This window comes from Crotalus tigris, unplaced genomic scaffold (assembly GCF_016545835.1).
Source record: "Crotalus tigris isolate CLP2741 ecotype Arizona unplaced genomic scaffold, ASM1654583v1 scf7180000017625.6296891, whole genome shotgun sequence".
Lineage (NCBI taxonomy): Eukaryota > Metazoa > Chordata > Lepidosauria > Squamata > Viperidae > Crotalus > Crotalus tigris.
The window spans coordinates 4217843-4238258 of record NW_024096520.1 but is presented as its reverse complement, the minus strand read 5'-3'; the positions used below and the strand labels follow the sequence as shown (position 1 = coordinate 4238258).

The following is a 20416-nucleotide window of genomic DNA, read 5'->3' as shown; positions in this document are numbered from 1 at the left end:
AATACTGTTGGTGACATAATACAGTTAGCTTATGATTCAGTGGACTAAATGAAGCCAGGCAGTTCAGCTACTTTAGTGAATCATGATGCAGTTAACAGTAGATTAGTAACATGTGAACAAAGCTTAATTTGCTACTGACCATGAAAAATATAGCAAGGACATTGATCATTTGCAAAATCTCCAAGATTACAGATAAGTCAAACATGCAGCTTATTTTTGGGACATGTAGTACAAGTTCTGACATTTCTGGAGAAGAAATTGGATTGTTAGGGTTAGGTTCCAGGGGTTAGAGTTAGAGTTAGGCTCTGGTCTTTAGAAAAAACTTTTTTTTTTGAAGGGCTGATTGAGGGGGAATATTAGACTTTCTCAAGAAGATAGGCCATATTTCTCAACAGGTACCCTATCAGTGACCCACTTCCTATATGATAACTTCTGCATTGGAACATACTACCTCATCTTCTGAGAGGATTTCAGTTCTCTCTGGGATATTTATGCAAATTGTCTAAATGGTAGATTGTCCAGTCAGGCCCATTATTTTGGGACCAGAAATGCTACTGTGTCATCCTCTGGGTCAGGTATAAAGCAGAAGTATATTTTAATAGCAACTATTTCTTTTTTTCAGAGATATTAAATTTGGAGCATTTTCCAGGGAAATTTAAGTTATATAAGATTATCTGTCTTTTTCATAAAGATTGACCATAAAAATATTAAGCAGATTCATACCTTTTAGAAGTTGGATAGATGACCACTAGACATTCCAGGGCCATAGACAACACAGTTAAAAAGTCTGTCTGTCTGTCTGTCTGTCTGTCCGTCCGTCCATCCATCTATCACCAATCTAACATCTATCTGTATCTATCATCAATCTATCTATTATCTATCATCTCCTAGAATAATGTCAAACCAGTTCATTATTTTGCCAAAAAAACCTACAGGAATATATTCATGTAGTTAGCAAGAGTTGAATCTGATGTGAGGAAATCTTTATTTTTCTTCCTTATAGAAATGGAAGCACAATAAATGTTGTTAGTGTACATAGAGGATTAAATATAAGTTTTATTTTAGTATCTATTTAAAATGCAAAATGTCAAGATTTAATAATAATAATAATAAATAATAATTAATAATAATAATAGAGTTAGAAGGGACCTTGGAGGTCTTGTAATCCAACCCCCTGCTCATTTTGAACATAATCCAGTGATCGGAGGTTTCTTCTATTGGGAAGAAATTGGATATAATGAGAAAGATACATGGAAACCCTTTCAAAAAGTGATGCAGATGTGAGCTTTGGAAAGTTGCAAAAACCAGTACAAAATAATACCCATTTAAGGATTTCCAGGAACAACCCAAACGCATGACAACGTCTGTTTTAATGAGCTGCCCTTTGCTCTTACAAGATAGCACACTGTCCCTTTTTTACTTTGGATGAATTAACCACATATGTGGAATTGTCTTGAGTTACATGGAATGGAAACCAAAGGCATCTATGCTAACACCCATATTCTAAAGTGAATTGTCCAACTCTGGATCTTTCTGGTTTGTGGTTGGAAATACAATCGGGCATGACAGGATCTGGAATTTGAAGTACAACTGATAATAGGGATTGCTCTGGTAGTCAGATCAAAGGTGGCCAGACTCCTGTTGTGACCCATTTGGAAGCTTCATGATATCTTTTGACTGCAAATATCAGTTTTATGAAGTCCTGCAGCAAAACCAAGACCTGGGACACAAGCAGAAACAGATTTTTCAACCTTATAATGCAGTTCTCCAAACTACTGACCAGTTCAATGGTGTTCTTGATAGTTGGGGCTATATAGCCAAACTTGTGCCAGAATAGAAAGGCTAAAGGGTTGGGTGCATTCCAACCAAGGTTGAGGGGGCTGCACTTCCAAATCAAGAGCTATGATCAGGCTAAATGCCGACCACCTCTGTCTGTAATTAACTGCTGTGTAAGCCTGGGAGAATTAGCACAGCACTGTAGATTCAGCTTTGAATCAAGAGTTTAATCATACAGCCTGAAAACACCAAGATACACAGTTATTAATCTTTGCACTGTGCTGTAAACTCAAGTATAACTTCCAATTAATCAGCAGGAGGCAGACATGGCTCAATATTTACAACATGTCTAATTGATAGAGTTAAAGTGATTATAGAGAGCTATTGCTTATGCATTGATGGGATTCAGCTGAACTTAAGCTTGACTTTTGCTCTTCTAACCTCCGGACACCTCTCTTGACTGCCTGAGAAAGTGCTTGGCCAAAAGTATTATTGAAGTACTACCAACAAATTCATTTTGTCCAGTCTATGCTTTTTCTCAGAATGCCCATCCAAGCATTCTCCCCGTGGCTAACTCACTGCTGCCTACTTCCCACGAGCAACTTGCTGTGGCCAAATTGCCACAGAACAATTCTCCACAGAACAGTTCAAGATGGGATTCGTTCCTTGTATTATTCCTCAAAGCATTACAAAAGCTAGTAGTCATAGGAATGATTTCCTTTGATACAAGAGATAAAATGATGAAACACAAAAATAAAAGCAACTCCGGGAATCTTACAGCACGTTGTCCCGCCGCAAGTTAGCCATGGCGAGTTGTCCTGCAGTAAGTTGGCCATGGCAAGTTGGCTGTGACAAATTGGCCATGGCAAGTTGGCTGTGATTGCCCAAATAGTTGATCAGTTTACACTATGTATTACTCTTATTACCTAGAATACAGCCCTAACATCTCACATTCATTGCTAAGAAAACTATGGTTATTTTTCTTTGGTTGCTTCATGGGGCATAGAATTTTTCTTAGGTTATATAGAAGTAGCCCATATCAGGCATACCTGCATTATACAGGTAATAGGACAATAAGTATTTGTGCTTGAATAATTTTCCTTCCCACCATGTCACATCATTCCTGCTGTCTTTCTTCCTTATGTATTTGAGGCCTGCAGTGATCTAGCTGTTTTTTTTTCTGATATTCATTCATAGAGCCATCACTTAATTCAAAAAGAGACTGCACCTTGCCCAAGTTACAGAGAATGAGTCCACAGGCTGGTTTAAACTGCCAGTAATGCTAATTCATGTTGGGAATATTAGGGAGAAGACAATTTATTCAGCAATAGATGATCTCATTTAAGGCTCATGATCCTGAGATGTCTTAAGACCCCCAATATTCCTTCAGTAAAGCAGTCCTTTCTAATCAGCCCCAGCTGTTTGGTTCCTTTCTTATGGAGCTAAACAATCAACATTATGCTCATACCCAGCTGGGTGACTAGCAAGCTTAGCCAATGACTCAGAGTGTAACACACAAAGATCAGTATGCATTTAAATTTGCCATGGCAACAAATAGTCCGCCAGTGGTAATTACATAGATTGTCATGGAGACAAGGCAAAAGATGCAGAATGAATCCACAGGTCTTTGGGGAGTAAGACCATCTCTAAAGTTCCTAGCACGTTGGCTCCGGAGACATGAAAGAAGAGGCCATATCATCATTCTCTGCTCCCCACTCCAAGAGCATACTTTTGACCAGAGAGCTAGACTAAGGCTCCTACACTCTATAGCTGTGAGGTAATTATAAATATATCTCAGCTGTAGTGTTGCTTAAGGGGAGAAGACAAAGAACAGGAGGCTATGTAGGACAAAGACTTTGGACAAGCTACTTTCTTGCTCTGCCTAGCACCAACCCAATGACCAGCTGATAGAGGAGGAACACCTATTTTCTACTTCTTTATAATAGTCCCTTGATAATAGCACAGATTTCAATCTCAATTTCCCTTACTGGTATTATTTATTGAAAGTATATGTTGCCCGATTCTGGGCAGTTCCATGTGTATGCCATAGACTCATATTCTTAGAATGAGAACCTCTATCTAGCACAGTGTTTCTCAACCTTGACAATTTTAAGGCATGTGGACTTCAACTCCCAGAATTCCACAGCCAGCAATGCTGGCTGTGGAATTCTGGGAGTTGAAGTCCACATGCCTTAAAATTGTCAAGGTTGAGAAACACTGATCTAGCAGCAGCATTTATTAGGAGCGACTGTACAGTATTCACGAATTATAGTATTTATAAGCAAGAGCCACATAATTTAAATAGTCCTTTATTTTCACCTCTTTTTCTCCAGTTCCAGTGTATCAGTGTGACATGCTAAGCTTTAGTTATATAGCCAATGTGCAGAATGAGTGAAGGAAAGATGGAAAGGGGAATGGGTGGTGAGAGTTTTATTTCCTCTGGGTTCAACTGTCTGTATGAGAAAAAGTAAGTGTGATATGTATCTGAAACCTTCTTTACACTTGTGTGTGTAAAAAATAATGCCTTCTAGAAGGGAAAGGTTTTATCTCTAACCATCAATGCATAACTGCATGCTAGTCTGTTGAAGTTTTCTTATATTTGAAAGGGATTTTAACAAATTCCTGATGTAGGCTTTTGTAGTCCGGTGCTTCCTGATGTGTGTTAATTACAATGCGTTTACCCTTAGTCACAGGCAAATGAATTGATCGCTCTGAGCACGATTCCCCTGTTCATACCCATTTCTAGAAGTAATGATAAGACAGACTCAGAAGCTGTGCAGTCAAAAACAGCATGTTGTTGAGAAGATGCCCCTTGAACCCTCATCTCTGCTCAGCCTGTCTCAGCTGTCTGGCTCATCCCCTTGGTTAAAAAATGTGGCGATGGACAATGAAAGGCCCCTTCTCATCGTAGGCCTGTCGGTTGATCCACACATTTTGGAAAGCATTGAGTGAGGCTACAATGGAGCCACCCAGCCAGGCAGAGAAGGTGCGGTTGGGAGAAGCTAAGATGCCCACTTTGCTCTCGGGCTCCATGTTTTGTAGTTCCTTCTTAATTCTTTCAGAGAAGCCACGGAGCATGGTAGTGCCACCAGCCAGTAGGACATTGGAAAGTAGGTCTGCCTGTCTTTCTGGCTTACATTTTTCAACACTGGCTACTGCTTGGGCATGAAGTCCAACTTCTGGGTAGCCCAGCATGGTAGGATTGAAGAGGACTTCTGGGCAACGAAAGCGTTCACTGCCAATGGAGATGACCTGTCTGTCAGGAAGAGTGTAGTCCAAGAGGTATTTTTTCTCATCTGCATTTAGCTCAGCCTCATAGTCTTCAGGGATGTAACAGCACTTCTCCTTGATTTGGCACACCACCTCCATTTCTTCCTTTTGGAAAGGGTTCCCAGATTCTCCCATAAGCTTGGCCAAATATTCTGTCAGAGCATTGCCTGCTATGTCCAGACGATAGGTGGCATGTGGCAAGATATATCCATCATGGACAGGAGAAGTGTAAGAAGTGCCATAGCCAGAACCAATAACCAGCCCACTAGTGCGTCCATATGAATAAACTGACAAAAGGGACTGATGAGCAATAAACATGGCTGGAACTTCAAAGTTCTCAAACAGCAGCTCAGCCATCTTTTCACGGTTGGTAGTTGGGGACATAGGAGCATCTGTAACCAGCACAGCCAGCTCTTCAGGGCATACACTGAGTTCGGTGTAAAATATATGGTGCCACAGCATCTCGAGAGCATCCCAATCAGTGACCACACCATGAGTCATTACCAAATGTGTGCTCACCTCTGCACGCCGTTGTGGAATGTTCTTTCCAATGTAATACAATGGACTTTCCTTTGTCCTGAACCTGGGTACCCCCACAATACTTGGCAGGATGGATCTTGGCTTTTCATCTCCAGCAAGGCCACTCTTGGTGTAACCAGTACCTGTATCAATCACAACAGCAGCATAGTCCTTGTACTTATGTGATGGGCTTGATTTGGAGGTTGAGGCAGGAGCCCTTGAACTAGGTCTCTGTCCTGCAGGACCAGGGCTACCAGCTTTGTTGTGGTGGCTCATTGTAATGGGACTTTTTACAGGAGCAGGGCTACCAGCTTTGTTGTGGCGGCTCATTGTAATGGGACTTTTTACAGGAGCAGGGCTACCAGCTTTGTTGTGGCGGCTCATTGTAATGGGATTTTTTTACATTCTCACCATACCAAGATATGACCAACACACCTAGACGCCAGTCCTGCAGCCTCAAAGTGATAGAAGAAGCCCTATCAGAACAGAACATAGGAACTCCGTTGCCATAGTGGTGTCCTAGCTCATGGATAGATCAGAGTGACATCATAATAGTAGAGGATAAATTCTAAGACAGGTATGGAAATGAAATGGAAAAGTTTCCCACAGAGATGCTGTCATAAAGACATATCCACTGAAAGCATATAATGATGAGCTGAAGGACCAGATTAGGGATTGATCATCGTGGAGAAAATTTATCTAGTTGCTAAGAGTTGGAAATGAATTGATGGCATGTAATCAATATGTTAAACTTTAGTTGAAGTGACTGGACTGGCCACCAAAAGACTATCAGGACAAGTTCAAGGTTTGGGTTATCACATGTCAGGCCTTAGATAGATCCTATCCCCTGTAAAAGATCCAATGATTCCTGAGATAATCAGGAATAATCCTGCTACATATCTGATACCTATTGCAGGTGGGCCTTCTCTGTGGTGACACCTCCCCTCTGGAATGCTCTACACCAGACATGTCAAACTCGCGATGTCACGTGATGTCACACAATGTATCGGGCCGATTTTGCCATTGCTGGCAATGGGGTGGGCGTGGCTTCCACGTGACATGTCCAGCCTGCGGGCCGGCAGTTTGACACCCCTGCTCTACACTCTGACTTTCAGAAGCCACTAAAGAGGAAACCTTATAAGCATCTTTTGAAGGCCACCCAGGCTTTTCCAGTGTGAGAGAAGTGAATGAATGAATATATTTTTATATATTGGCTATTGTTTTATATTTATATAATATATTGTTTCTTAAGTATTTTACTGCTATTTTTATTGCTTCATTACACTTAGGAAGGGATATAGGAATATATTAAATAAAGTATAATTAGAGAGCCACTTTGGTCTAGTGCTTAGGGTACCAGGCTAGAAAGTAAGATGCCATGAGTTCTAATCTCACCTTTGCCATAAAAGCCAGCAGGGTGACTTTGTGCCAGTCATTCTCTTTCAGCCCAATTCATACCATGGGATGGTGGTTGTGGGGAAAACAAGAAGACGAAGATATGTTGGATATGTTTGCTGCTTTGAGTTGTTTGTAAAATAATAAAGGCAGGATTGTTGTTGTTGTGAATTGCGAAGTCGTGTCTGACCCATCGCAACCCCATGGACAATGCTCCTCCAGGTCTTCCTGTCCTCCACCATCTTCTGGAGTCCATTTAAGTTCACACATACTGCTTCATTGACTCCATCCAGCCATCTCATTCTCTGTCGTCCCCTTCTTCTATTGCCCTCAATCTTTCCCAGCATTAGGCCCTTCTCCAGTGAGTCCTTCCTTCTCATTAGGTGGCCAAAGTATTTGAGTTTCAACTTCAGGATCTGGCCTTCTAAAGAGCAGTCAGGGTTAATCTCTTCTAGGAGTGACCGGTTTGAACGCCTTGCAGTCCAAGGGACTCGCAGGAGTCTTCTCCAGCACCATAGTTCAAGGCCTCAATTCTTTTGCGCTCAGCCTTTCTTATGGTCCAACTTTCACAGCCATACATTGCAACTGGGAAAACCATGGCCTGGACTATACGCACTTTTGTTGGCAGGGTGATGTCTCTGCTTTTTCGTATGCTGTCTAGATTTGCCATAGCTTTCCTCCCCAGGAGCAAGCGTCTTTTAATTTCTGGGCTGCAGTCCCCATCTGAGGTGATCTTGGAGCCCAGAAAAATAAAATCTGTCACTACCTCCATTTCTTCCCCATCTATTTGCCAGGAATTGAGAGGGCCGGATGCCATGATTTTGGTTTTCTTAATGTTGAGTTTCAAGCCTACTTTTACACTCTCCTTCTTCACCCGCATCAAGAGGCTCTTTAGTTCTCTTCACTTTCTGCCATTAGAGTGGTATCATCTGCATATCTTAGGTTGTTGATATTTCTCCCGGCAATCTTAATTCCAACTTTTGATTCATCTAGCCCTGCCTTTTTCATGATGTGCTCTGCATATAAGTTAAATAGGCAGGGCGACAGTATACAGCCTTGCCGGACTCCTTTTCCAATTTTGAACCAATCAGTGGTTCCGTGTCCAGTTCTCACTGTTTCTTCTTGACCCGCATATAGGTTTCTCAAGAGACAAATGAGATGGTCTGGTACTCCCATCTCTTTAAGAACTTGCCACAATTTGTTGTGATCCACACAATCAAAGGCTTTTGCATAGTCAATGAAGCAGAATGTAGCCGAGGTGGCGCAGCAGTTAGAGTGCAGTACTGCAGGCCACTTTAGCTGACTGTGTTCAGCAGGTCAGCGGTTCAAATCTCACCGGCTCAAGGTTGACTCAGCCTTCCATCCTTCCGGGGTAGGTAAAATGCGGACCCAGATTGTTGGGGGCAATGTAAATATATATATACATTGCTTACTGGTGTACACCGCTTAGAGAGTGCTTGCACTTAAAGCGGTGTATAAGTCTCATAAATAAATAAATAAATAAATAAGTAGATATTTTTCTGGAACTCCCTAGCTTTCTCCATGATCCAGCGTATGTTGGCAATTTGATCTCTAGTTCCTCTGCCTCTTGCCTGCACTTCTGGTAGTTCTCAATCCACATACTGCTGGAGTCTAGCTTGTAGGATTTTAAGCATAATTTTACTAGCATGTGAAATGAGTGCAATGGTGTGATAGTTTGAACATTCTTTGGCATTGCCTTTCTTTGGAATTGGAATGTAAACTGACCTTTTCCAATCCTGTGGCCACTGTTGATTTTTCCAAATTTGCTGGCAAATTGAATGTAGCACTTTTACTGCATCGTCTTTTAAGATTTTGAATAGCTCAGCTGGAATACTGTCACCTCCACTAGCTTTGTTGTTGCTCAGATTTTCTAAGGCCCATTTCACTTCACATTCTAGGATGTCTGGTTCAAGGTCAGTGACCATCTCATTGTGGTTATCTGGGACGTTAAGCTCATTCTTGTATAGTTCTTCTGTGTAGTTTTGCCATCTCTTCTTAATCTCTTCTGCCTCTGTTAGGTTCCTGCCATTTTGGTCCTTTATCATGCCCATCTTTGCATGAAATGTTCCCTTCATATCTCCAATTTTCTTGAAGAGATCTCTGGTCCTCCGTATTCTGTTGTTTTCTTCTATTTCTTTGCACTGTTCATTTAAGAAGGCATTCTTATCTCTTCTAGCTACTCTCTGGAATTCTGCATTCAATTGGGTGTATCTTTCTCTTTCTCCTTTGCCTTTCGCTTCCCTTCTTTCCTCAGCTATTTGCAAAGCTTCCTCAGACAGCCATTTTGCTTTCTTGCATTTCTTTTTCTTTGGGATGGTTTTAGTTGCTACCTCTTGTACAATGTTGAGAACTTCCATCCATAGTTCTTCAGGTACTCTGTCTATCAGATCTAATTCCTTAAATCTATTTGTCACCTCTATTGTATATTCATCAGGAATATGATTTAGTTCATACCTGAGTGGCCTAGTGCTTTTCCCTACTTTTTTCAATTTAAGCTTAAATTTTGCAATGAGAAGCTCATGATCTGAGCCACAGTCAGCTCCTGGTCTTGTTTTTACTGACTGTATAGAGCTTCTCCATCTTTGACTGCAGAGCACATAGTCAATCTGATTTCTATGTTGACCATCAGGTGATGTCAATGTGTAGAGCCGTCTCTTGGGTTGTTGGAAAAGAGTGTTTGTTATGACCATCGTATTCTCTTGACAAAATTCTATTAGCCTGTGCCCTGCTTCATTTTGTACTCCAAGGCCAAACTTGCCTGTTATTCCGGTTATCTTTTGGCTTCCTACCTTAGCATTCCAATCCCCCATGATGATAAGGACATCATTTTTTGGTGTTAATTCTATAAGGTGCTGTAGGGCTTCATAAAACTGGTCAATTTCATCCTCTTCAGCACCAGTGGTTGGGGCATAGATTTGGACTATTGTGATATTGAATGGTTTGCCTTGGATTCGAATTGAGATCATTCTGTCATTTTGGGGATTGTATCCTAGTATTGCTTTTCCTATTCTTTTATTGACTATGAAGGCTACTCCATTTCTTCTGAGGGATTCTTGCCCACAGTAGTATACCTGATGGTCATGAGAGCCCTCTCTGTGGGCATGTGCACCTTTGCCCCAGTCCTAGGCCTTCAGCTGGGTTTTATAAAACCTTTTCGCTTTAGGCCTCCGCCGCTGTGTGCAAAAAAAAAAAAAAAGGTTCAATCAGTCAATTTCAACTTCTTGTGGAGAAAAAAAAGATCTTGCAAAGTTGGAATTCATTGATTGAACTTTTTAGTCCCACCCAGTCTGCCGTTACCACCGCAGCCACGCCCACCCAGTGGACCATGCCCACCCAATGGGCCACACCCAACCAATGGGCCACACTCAGCCAATGGGCCACACCCACCCGGCACTCGACACTGCATAAGTGGGTTTTGGGTTGCAGTTTGGGCACTCAGTCTCTAAAAGGTTCACCATCACTGGGATATAGCATCCAGATTGTTCTAGATCTGGTCTGATTAATCCTCACTTTCCACGTCTAGCTCTGTGAATTTGAATCCCTTTGTATGAACCTTAATTCTGTAGGGTGATTTATAATTTTAGAGCAGGGGTGTCAAACTGCCGGTCCGCGGGCCGGTTTCATCATACCGGAGCCGCACCCACCCCATTGCCGGCAATGGCAAAAAAGCTCCAATACGTTGCGCGCCGTCATGTGACGTTGCGAGTTTGACATATCTGTTTTAAAGTATGAGGTTTTTTGGCACAGTGACAGGAATCCACCCAAATGTTCTGCATCCTATATCTCTTCTTTGTGCCCTCAGCAGAGTTCCCTTTTGATTCCTCTGGTAATGGTATCTACCAGAGATTTTTTTAGAATCTGAAGCTATGGGTTTGTTTCTGAGTTATGTTTTGGATTGTAAACCTTTGGCACGATGACATTCATGTCTTCACATTTTATTCCCCTAAAGGAGAGGGCTGAAAAATTATCCCACAGGTCTTCTGTACTCAACACCTTGAAGAACAAACATGATTTCACTGTGAACTGGGTTTTGCTTCAAGGAGTCTCCTTAGCTTTCTTTCTCTTCTGATCAGACATAGGGAATTTTTTCAAAAAATACATCTGTGTGGCTAATCTGCCTTTGTCATCTTAATTTTCTTGGATTGTCAGAGAAGCTACACTTGATTCACTGTATTCATCTAGTATTAATGACAAGTGCAGCTTATCCCAGCTGTCTAAGAATAAACCTGAAAATAATAACCTGAATAGCTTATTCAAACCCAGGGAGAAGAGGCAGGAAAGGAGGATGGGAAATAAAGACTCATGTGTTTTTAATGTGGAGTAGTTGAATTCATTATGCCAATATTTTATAATCATCAGGAATATCGATCAGAGCCTGGTGAGGATCAAACATCAGCAATTGATCAAAGAGACATTTAAACCTCAGTGGGTAAGAATAGAGGATCTGAATGGGGAATAAAATCAGAATCAGTGGTAAGAGCAACCTAAGTGTGCATTAGTAGTCAGTTACTCTTCCCTATTTCCTTGACATATATTCAATAGAATGCAGTGTTTCATTATTTTATTTATATCTAAGTGTGTTAGACTTCCATGGTTGGATTTTTTTGTATCTTGTTTTAGATCTTGTTTTAAGCAGCTCACTGACCAAAATAAAGTCTCTCTCCCCCACTCCTCTCTCTCTCTCCCAGCCACCTCCCAGTTATAAAGTCAGGGAAGAAAATCAGGTTCAGGGACCAAGTTGTCCCATACAGATGAGTTAAAGCAAATTTCTTCAGTCCAAGCCCTAGACCAGGGGTGGGGAACCTTGGCTCTTTTATGACTTGTGGACTTCAACTCCCAGAATTCCTGAGCCAGAATTCCCCACCCCTGTCCTAGACCAATTCTTATTTTATACCTGTCCTTTACTGTATTTTTACATGTTAAGCTTTGATCAGTAGCTGATTGGAATTAAGACAGTTTAAGCACTAAAAACATGTTCAGGATATGCTGTGAGTGTTACAGACAAACTGAGGTATGAAGTAAAAGTATTATAATTATTATATGGAGAAGTTCAATATGTATTCAGATGGAGCTGTCCAAGGTTCTAATTTGCTCCAAACATGCAAAGCAGGTTGCCTTAATAATCCTGGTGACAGTGAACAAGAGTGGAAGAAAATCATTGTCCTTATATCCTGCTTATCAGCTTCCAGAATGTTTCTACTAGACCTCATATGACATGGAATGTCAAACCAACGTGACCTGACTTAGTAGGGCTCTTTTTATGTTCCTATGTTCTAAAAACATGAGATTTTACCTTTTGCTTTTACTGTGCTTTTTCTGCTGTTTGAGATATTTAGATGTAGGGGAGGAGGGGAATGCTTGAGCGTTTTCAGTTAGCGTTTTCAGCTGTGTGTGAACTCAAAGTCAATGTTAGATAAAGTTTTGGCGGGTTGAGAAGTTGGGAGGAGAGCCCGTGTTTTAGAATAAATGGTGAATGTGATTTATGACAGCCTTTCTGGGGTGGGAATTACAACTTGTTACTTTGTATCTGGGGGAGGGAAGTTCAGTCTTGGGTTCAACTATACTTTGTTGATACTTTGTTTCCTGAATAAAATGTTCTTTAAGGAAGAAATCTTTGCCTTGAAGTTCTTTTAATCTTTCTATCGGAACCATGACATTCACATTTGTTTTGCACTTTACCAAGCTGTTTGTCTTGAGCTGTTTTGTTCTCTGAAGTGCCTAGAGCATATTCTGCAATCTTTTTGGCTAGGTAGGCATAGTTAGAATTTTAAGAATCTGATGTGAGGGCTCTTGCAAAATCCTAAAACTTCAGTCACTGCACAACAATTTATTCTATGGTTATTTCTCATAATCTCCTTATCTTCCCTACATGCCATTTTTGGACTAAGGGACTATGTACATACAATATACTGAGATGAAGACATTCCTTAGGTTTATGAAGTTAGTTTGTATGAAAGGGATCCTGAGTGATAGACAAATTGTTGAAAATTGGAGCTTTGCCTTGCAGAATGTCAAAATGTTCTAATTTTTATAGTCACAGGATGCTTAAGAAAAAGGTTTCCACAAGCACTCTGATGCTAACTTATAGTCTTCAGTCCTAGAGAATATTGTTTCATCAAATCACAATTCTATCAAGAAATCCAACTGACACACACAATCTGTTATGCTGAGATATTTAAAAATAAAAGTTATATATTTTTAAAATTCTTTATGTTACTGAAAGGCAGTACCTACTCTGCGAGAAGCTCGGGAGCCTGTTAAATGCTCATCATTACAATGGAAAAACTCAATAGAGTTCTATGTTCATATCTGTGTCTGTGCTATGCTTTGGACTTGCAATGTTCTGAAATTAGGTTTCTTGTTTAAAATAAGAGCCATATGATCATAAGAATATGTAGCAGGATATTGTTAACCAGGATGTGACTCATTTTAGGTGGAGCAATTTTATGCGGTGTTTTGCTCCTACCTTTCTGATCACAGGACTGAGATTGGAAAGAAAGATCCAGAAAGACTTTCGTAGTTGTATCTTTGCCCGGTATCTCTGATGGCCAGCCACATTTCCTTGGCATCTGTCCTAATTCTTGTTTGTTCAGGGAATAACATTTAGATTCTTAGGAACCCTGACTGCTTGTGTGTGAATTGTGTTCTCAGCTTTGACTGGTTTGAGATGCCAAGGCCGTTGTCTCTTGTTCTCTGGTTGGACAAATGTGCTAGCACTATCAGGATGTGTGATCTTAAAATGTCATTTCTGCTCATGCATGTGACTGATTTTTCACTCTCTAATCCCACCCCACCCTCATCTTTAAGCCAAGAGATCTCAGTTCAGTCACAGTTTGTTTAAGGCAAGAGAGAACAAAATGAATTCACAGAATGAGAAGGTATCTATATTGGGAAGTGTTCAAACACCTCTACATGGGGCACACCTTTCTCTGAGATAATCCAAGTTTCATGTATGGCATTCAAAGGCTGTTTACCAAGAAAAGTATGAGAAAAAACTGCAAAGCAACTCACATGGGTTTGTATATGTTTGTATATTTTGGCAGCTTTCAATATCTTCGACCGTGGTATCCTTTTGGACTGACTTATGTAGTTGGGGGGTGGGGGGCGGGTGGGATAGTTTTGTGCTGATTTAACTCCTTCCTTTTAAGACTGGTCCCAATCAGTGTTGATAGGGAGCGAGAGGTCCACCTCACAGCCCCTGCATTGTGGGGTGCCTCAAGGTTCAATATTTTCTTCCCTTCTTTTTAACATCTACATGAAAACGCTGGGTGAGATCATCCATCCCCATGGGATGACATATCACCGGTATGCGGATGATACCCAGTTATGTATCTCCATCTGGGTGAAGTGAGGGATGGTGTGGATGCTCTTTGGTGCTGCCTGAAAGCTGTGGGAACCTGTATGGGGAACAAAAAATTTCACTTGATTTCTGGTAAGATTAACTGGCTGTATGTGTGGGCCTCTCTGCATCCTGGAGTTCATCAACTCCTTTGGTCTTGGATGTGCAGCTTACTGGAGGTTTGTATCTGAGATTGGCAGGCAGGGCATGGTGTTGTAGGCATTCATGCAGAAAGAGCAGATGCTCCTTGGTGGAGGTTAGCCTACATACATGCATGTTTCTCCCTTTTGCAGGCTTTCTGAAGCACTCGATGACCATATGTGGTTCCAACAGAAGAGAATATCTGTAGCTCAGGGTGAATAGTGAAATCCTTGGTGCTCTGAGTCTGGTCCTTTGTTTGTAGATGTTTCATAACCTTTTGTTTGTAGATGTTTCATAACCTTTTCACCCATTCTATCACTTTTAGGATATGGCAACATCCGAGTACCATCAGTCACCTAGCAAGGTGTCAAAAACTTGATGATCCCCCCCCCAAAAAAGGAAAAAAGTGATAAAATACAGGTAGTCCTCGACTTACAACAGTTTGCTTAGTGACTGTTTGAAGTTACAATGGCACTGAAAAAAAGTGCCCCCCCAAGCCACAGCCGAGCAAGGTACCTGCCTATCCGCCCAGCCACACTCTTCCTCCTGTCCGAGGTTTTCATTGTTGTGAGCATTTCTGTTGAGGATTGGCAGTGGGGGTGGGGTGGAGGTGTTTGGTTTTTATTCCCCCCATCTGCTGGGTGGTTGCAGCAGGTTTTGGTCACTTCACATGACCCTGGAAAACTGTGACCATCATAAATATGAATCAGTTGCCAAGCATCTGAATGTAAATCACAAGACCCTGGAGATGCTGCAACATTCCAGCTGATTGGCACTTCTGGGCTCAGCAGAAGCTCCAGGATCAGCGCCGAGCTCCCGCTGGACCCTGGCGCTGATCCTGGTGCTTCCTCTGAGCCCTGACAGTCCTGAAGAAGCACTGATCCTGCCTTCCACTGAGACCTGACAGCCCTGCAGCTCCAGCCATCTCTAGCTCAGGCTTGTGCAGTGCTGCCACCGGTTCAGCTCATTCCCCTCCCCCGCTACCACTTTTCTAGGATGGTCATGTACCACCTGCCAAGTACCAATGTACCACAGGTGGTACCCGTACCACTGGTTGAAAAGCCCTGAACTGGATAATATCATCAGTGCTAAATCAAGAATTCCACAGTTAATTAATGGTGCAATTTACAGTATAGATGGTGGTTTAAAACCTGACAACTGGGGAGCACATTATTGAATCCTTGTCCAAAAGAAACAACAGTAAGTAGAAGTCATACTCCCTGCCTGGACATGACTTCAAGATTGTATAAATGAAGATCTGTTTAGTGTTCTCATATAGGACATAGCATAGTAGTATATGGCTTAGAGTTTCTATTGAGCCGTCATCACATGAACATAATTGAAGAGACATGGACGTTCTCTTAAAACACCCCAAAAGGATTGCTAAGGGCAGTGCATCCAACCTGGCTAAAGTGAGGATCTTACAAAATTTCAGAATCACGATGTATGATAAATAAGAGGCTGGAGTGAATTCCTTTGTGAGAATCTAATAAATAATGGAGTGAGACACCTTGTTTAATTTGTTTGAAGATCTATATATCAAGTCCATCTTTTGAGGGCAGTTCTAGCATTATTAAAACCAAATGAGCCCACACTTTTCATAAAGAAGCCGACTAAATTAATTTTATCCATGGCTTTTTAAAGCGATGATGAAATAAAATGACCTCTAAATACTAATGGGATCAGATATATAGAAAGTAGGATTAACTTTAATCAAAAGGTAATAGAAATAAATCATGCTCTAGTATCCAACAAGTTGTCTCTACTTATAGCATTTTTGATAGTTTTTGGAAGCAGCTTATTTTGAATATTTCAGGAATATGAACCTTTGCAGAACAGATTTGCTATATGATTTGGTAGCTATAAAGAAGCTGAGGGGAATGCCATAGCTTTCAAGAATATAAATGCAGGGATATAATGGGCAAAATGTTATGACACCTGTAGAGATACGGTACTCTATGTGACACTCCCGTGGTTAAAAAAAAGTATTCCAGAATAGGGAAGCATGGAATGACACTTGAAGGTATTTGTTGATGCACACCTGCTCAGTTTGAGTCCCTAATATTTGCCATTTGTGATTTGTATGAAAATGTTGGACAAAAAGCAAATTTTTTGTTTTCCAATAGTTTATTGTTAACTTTTAGTGGAATGTCTCAGAGTCCTCCCACAGTTTCTCTCCTGGTATTAGGTTAAAAGCGGATTTAAAATCAACAAAAGTTGCAAAAAGAAAACCTTGGGGTGCCGAATAATGGAGAACCAAATAATGATCTAATGTTGATCATTCCCCTCTGTATCCAGCCTTTTCTTCAGCAAGACTATATTTATTTTGTGCCCAATCCACTGGTTTTAGATTTAAAAATCTGATATACAGTTTATTTAAATCATGTTTAGTAAACTAATAGGCATATAAGTTGTAGGATCACGTTTGTTTTCTTTATTTCTGTTGTAATGGTATCACAATAGCCTGATCAGAATGGGACAACTTGACCCAACCAACCCACCACAGCCGACTTACCATGGTTAGCTTGCCATAGCCAACTCACTGTGGGACAACTCGACATGACCAACTCCTCACAGGATAACTCGTTGCGGGACAATTCAACACTTCAGTCTACTTATTTAAAAATGTTTTAAAAAATATTTTAATTTTTGCCATTCACATTTCATTTTGTCCCTCCTTTGGCATCATTTCTTTAATTATTCTCTTCCACCATTTCTTCGATATTATTGTAACTCTTGTCCCATGGTGAGTTGGCTTCGGGGAATTGGCTGCAGCGACTTGATTGTGACGAGCTGGCCATGTCTGGTTCCCATCAAATGGAAACGGGACTAGGTTGCTAATATGTGCGACTAGGGAGCCCTTCCATCATACGGTTTCAGGGAGAAATTAAACAAACTTAAGATGTATGCTGAGCAGAAAATGGTTTGAAAGTGCAGGTGGCACTGAGAGCTAGATCTCCCATGCTTCTTAAGCAAGTGGAAACCAATATGAGGGTCAATTTATATTGATGTATTGCAATAGCTGCCTAAAAAGAAGGCATTCTAATGCATAAGTTGCCCTTTATAGAACTTAGTCTATGTGATCTTTCTCCAGGTTATGACAAGTGGAATTCTGGGAGAAATTCATAATTTGCAATTCAGGGGAATTCAGCACATATAAAAAGTCACTTCTGTTCAGCGGGTATATGTGCATTCGGGCAATTTTCCAACTTCTTTAATGCTTATCATCCTCTGCTTTATTCTTAACATGTCAGTTCATTTGTAGAAGCTGCCCTGATGCTCGGGTAGGGCATTAGCAGGAGAAATGACACTGCAATAGGAATATTTCCTTTGTTTTTGTTTTGTTTTTTAAAAAATCTCCTGCCAATCACAAAGCACATCTTTATCCCTCTTTCTTCCAGCAAATGAAATCAAATGGAAAGTAATTCTGGAATGGAAGTTCATTGTTCATTCAGATTTAAGCCAAGCCTCTGCTATAATAATTTTACCATGCCTGCTGAACCTGAACTGAACCAGAAAAGAAAATATTTATTTTTAGCAGAATTATTTTATAATATCCTCATCGCAGGCCTCTGGGTAGTGTACACAACAACATCATAATAAAAATTACATATTATACCTCCCAACTATCGATAAAACAACCCACCAGCCCAAGATACATAACAAGAGGATCATTCAACACCCTCAATTGATGGTTATGAACTATTGCCTATTACACTGGGAGAAAAGTCATTTGTACCTTTAGGTGAAGCACTTGACTCTCCTACTTTAAAAAGGGTAGAAAATAATGCACTAAAGGTAATGTTTGAAATCTCCTGATGTAATTACAGTATTTTAAATCCCAAGGTTTAGAAGTTATGCTGCACGAAAAATATGTTGTACTCTAAATTCTAAATAACTGGAATTTTATATTAAAAAGCAAAGACAAATATTATTGTTACAATAAATATACTGAAACCCATCAAACAGTATTCATTATAATGAACATCAGATATGTGACTTGTGTTAATTAATAAAGAAACTTAGGAATAGAACAGAATAAATCTTCTAAGATAAGGTTAAATCATTTGGCCCATCTAGTTCGGTACAATGAACAGAGGCTGGTCAGAATCTTTCAATTTTTTTTTTTACAAGGTTGGTTTTAACTTTTACTGGTATTCCTCAACTTACAATCACAATGGAACCTGAAATTTTGGTTGTAAGTTGTTAAAGTTACAAGTCGAGTCACCAGATGCCCAGGCTTGACTTCATGACTGGTTTTACAATGGTCATAAAGGAAGACATTGTGATTAAGCGAATCATGTCGTTTTTAAGTGAATCATGCGGTTTTAAGCAAATCCACTCTTTGGAATAGGTGTTTTTTGCTAGTTTCTAGAGTTGCCTTTAGATGAGATGGGCAGCACACAAATCTAATAAGTAAGTAAGTAAGTTGCAAATCATGATTTTGTGACTGTGGGTTGCTACAGCTGCTAACAAATGCAAGCCAATTGTTAACTCTACAATGAACCTGGCTGCAGCCATCTTGCTCATTCTAGGTTGCCACACACAAAAGGGAGGGGGAACGGAGTATCTCTGTTCGTCTAAACAATATTGTGTCCCGTGGGAACCAAGGTCACTCACTCGCTGGGGAGAATAAGGTCAGATGTTTTGTTAGAAAGCCCATGAAACTATTCTGTTGGGTAACGTAGTCATTGCATAGCCCTGAGGTTGGAACTTTTACTTTGTAATAGTGTAACTCTTTGGAGGGAATTTCAGACTTAGTTTCACTTTTGACCATGCCGATATTTTATATCCAATAAACATGTTCTTTGAGGAAGATGCAACTCTCAGAATTCTGATTTATTTGGTTCTATCTATTGGAACCATGACACCAATGGCCAAACATCCAAAATGCAGTCACCTGATTCTGGAGGATGAAGTGTGGCAGTCACAACTTTGAGGAGGGGTTGCAAATAGCCTTTTTTGAAGTCCATTGTAATTTCAAACAGTCATTAAGCAACTGGGTGCAAGTTGAGAATTACCTATAAAGCCCTCCACGTCATGGAACTGGGTCATCTCTTCCTGGTTACATCAGCCTAGCCCACACTATTAGATCTAGCATGGAAGGTATACTGCGTTTTTCACCCACTAGGAACCTACATCTGATGGGCCCCAAGAGGCATGCTTTCTCTGCTGTGGTGCATACTTAAAGGAACAGTCTTCTTCCTGAGATTAGACTATCTCGTTTCTTTGATATCCCAATAGTCCCTCAAGGCCTGGTGACGTTAACAGACCTGGGTCTCCCAGGAAACCAGAGAGAAGAGTTGATGGCTCCATTGCTGAAGTGGCCCTTCTTTTCTCTTTTGCCTAAGGTTTGTATATTTATTTTTAAAATATTTATTTTTAACATGGATTTTTATATCTTTATATCTGTTGTTTATATATATATTGTTTTATTTGTTATATGCTGAGTTGTTTTTTGTGAGATGGGCAGCTATATAAATGTGATTAATTTAAAAAACAAACAAATAAATTATATAGGTATCAGGGGCTGAAACTGGGGCATGTTGTAACCAAAACCTATGTTGTTTTGTGAGCCATTGTTCCTTCCAGTTATTTCTCCCCAAACTCTTTCAGCTAGAAAACAGTGTCATCCATCTCTTCTCATACAGATCATCCTCAAAAAGTCCAGCTTTACTGCTGGTTAGCGCTTTATCATTTTCAAAGACACTGAATTGAAGGGATGGGGGAACAAGGAAGATGAAACAACAGAGATCAAACTGAGACTAGATCAGCAGATTTGCTTGTATTATTTAGTGTTAGGAGTTCAGCAATAATGTTTTGAGCAGAGCATGTATCTCACTGAGATAAGGATAGCGGCATTCAAAATCCCTACACATGAATTTCAGACTAGGGTGTCCTTAATCCAGGAGCCTTTTGGAAGCCATCTATATTTATTCTTGATTCAAGGCAGAG

At 40.5% G+C, this 20416-nt stretch overlaps 1 protein-coding gene across 1 annotated transcript; it reads right to left on the bottom strand.

The window, feature by feature from the left end:
• Positions 1–4090: 4090 nt before the first annotated feature.
• Positions 4091–6065, bottom strand: LOC120303413 (actin-3-like). Its single transcript, XM_039332942.1, has one exon. It carries the CDS (start codon positions 5947–5949, stop codon positions 4642–4644), a length of 1308 nt encoding a protein of 435 aa, XP_039188876.1. The 5' UTR covers positions 5950–6065; the 3' UTR covers positions 4091–4641.
• Between the last annotated feature and the right edge of the window lie 14351 nt (positions 6066–20416).

Excerpts from the sequence above, each read along its gene's own strand:
- LOC120303413 (XM_039332942.1), bottom strand. The coding sequence starts at position 5,949 with ATGAGCCGCCACAACAAAGCTGGTAGCCCTGCTCCTGTAAAAAGTCCC.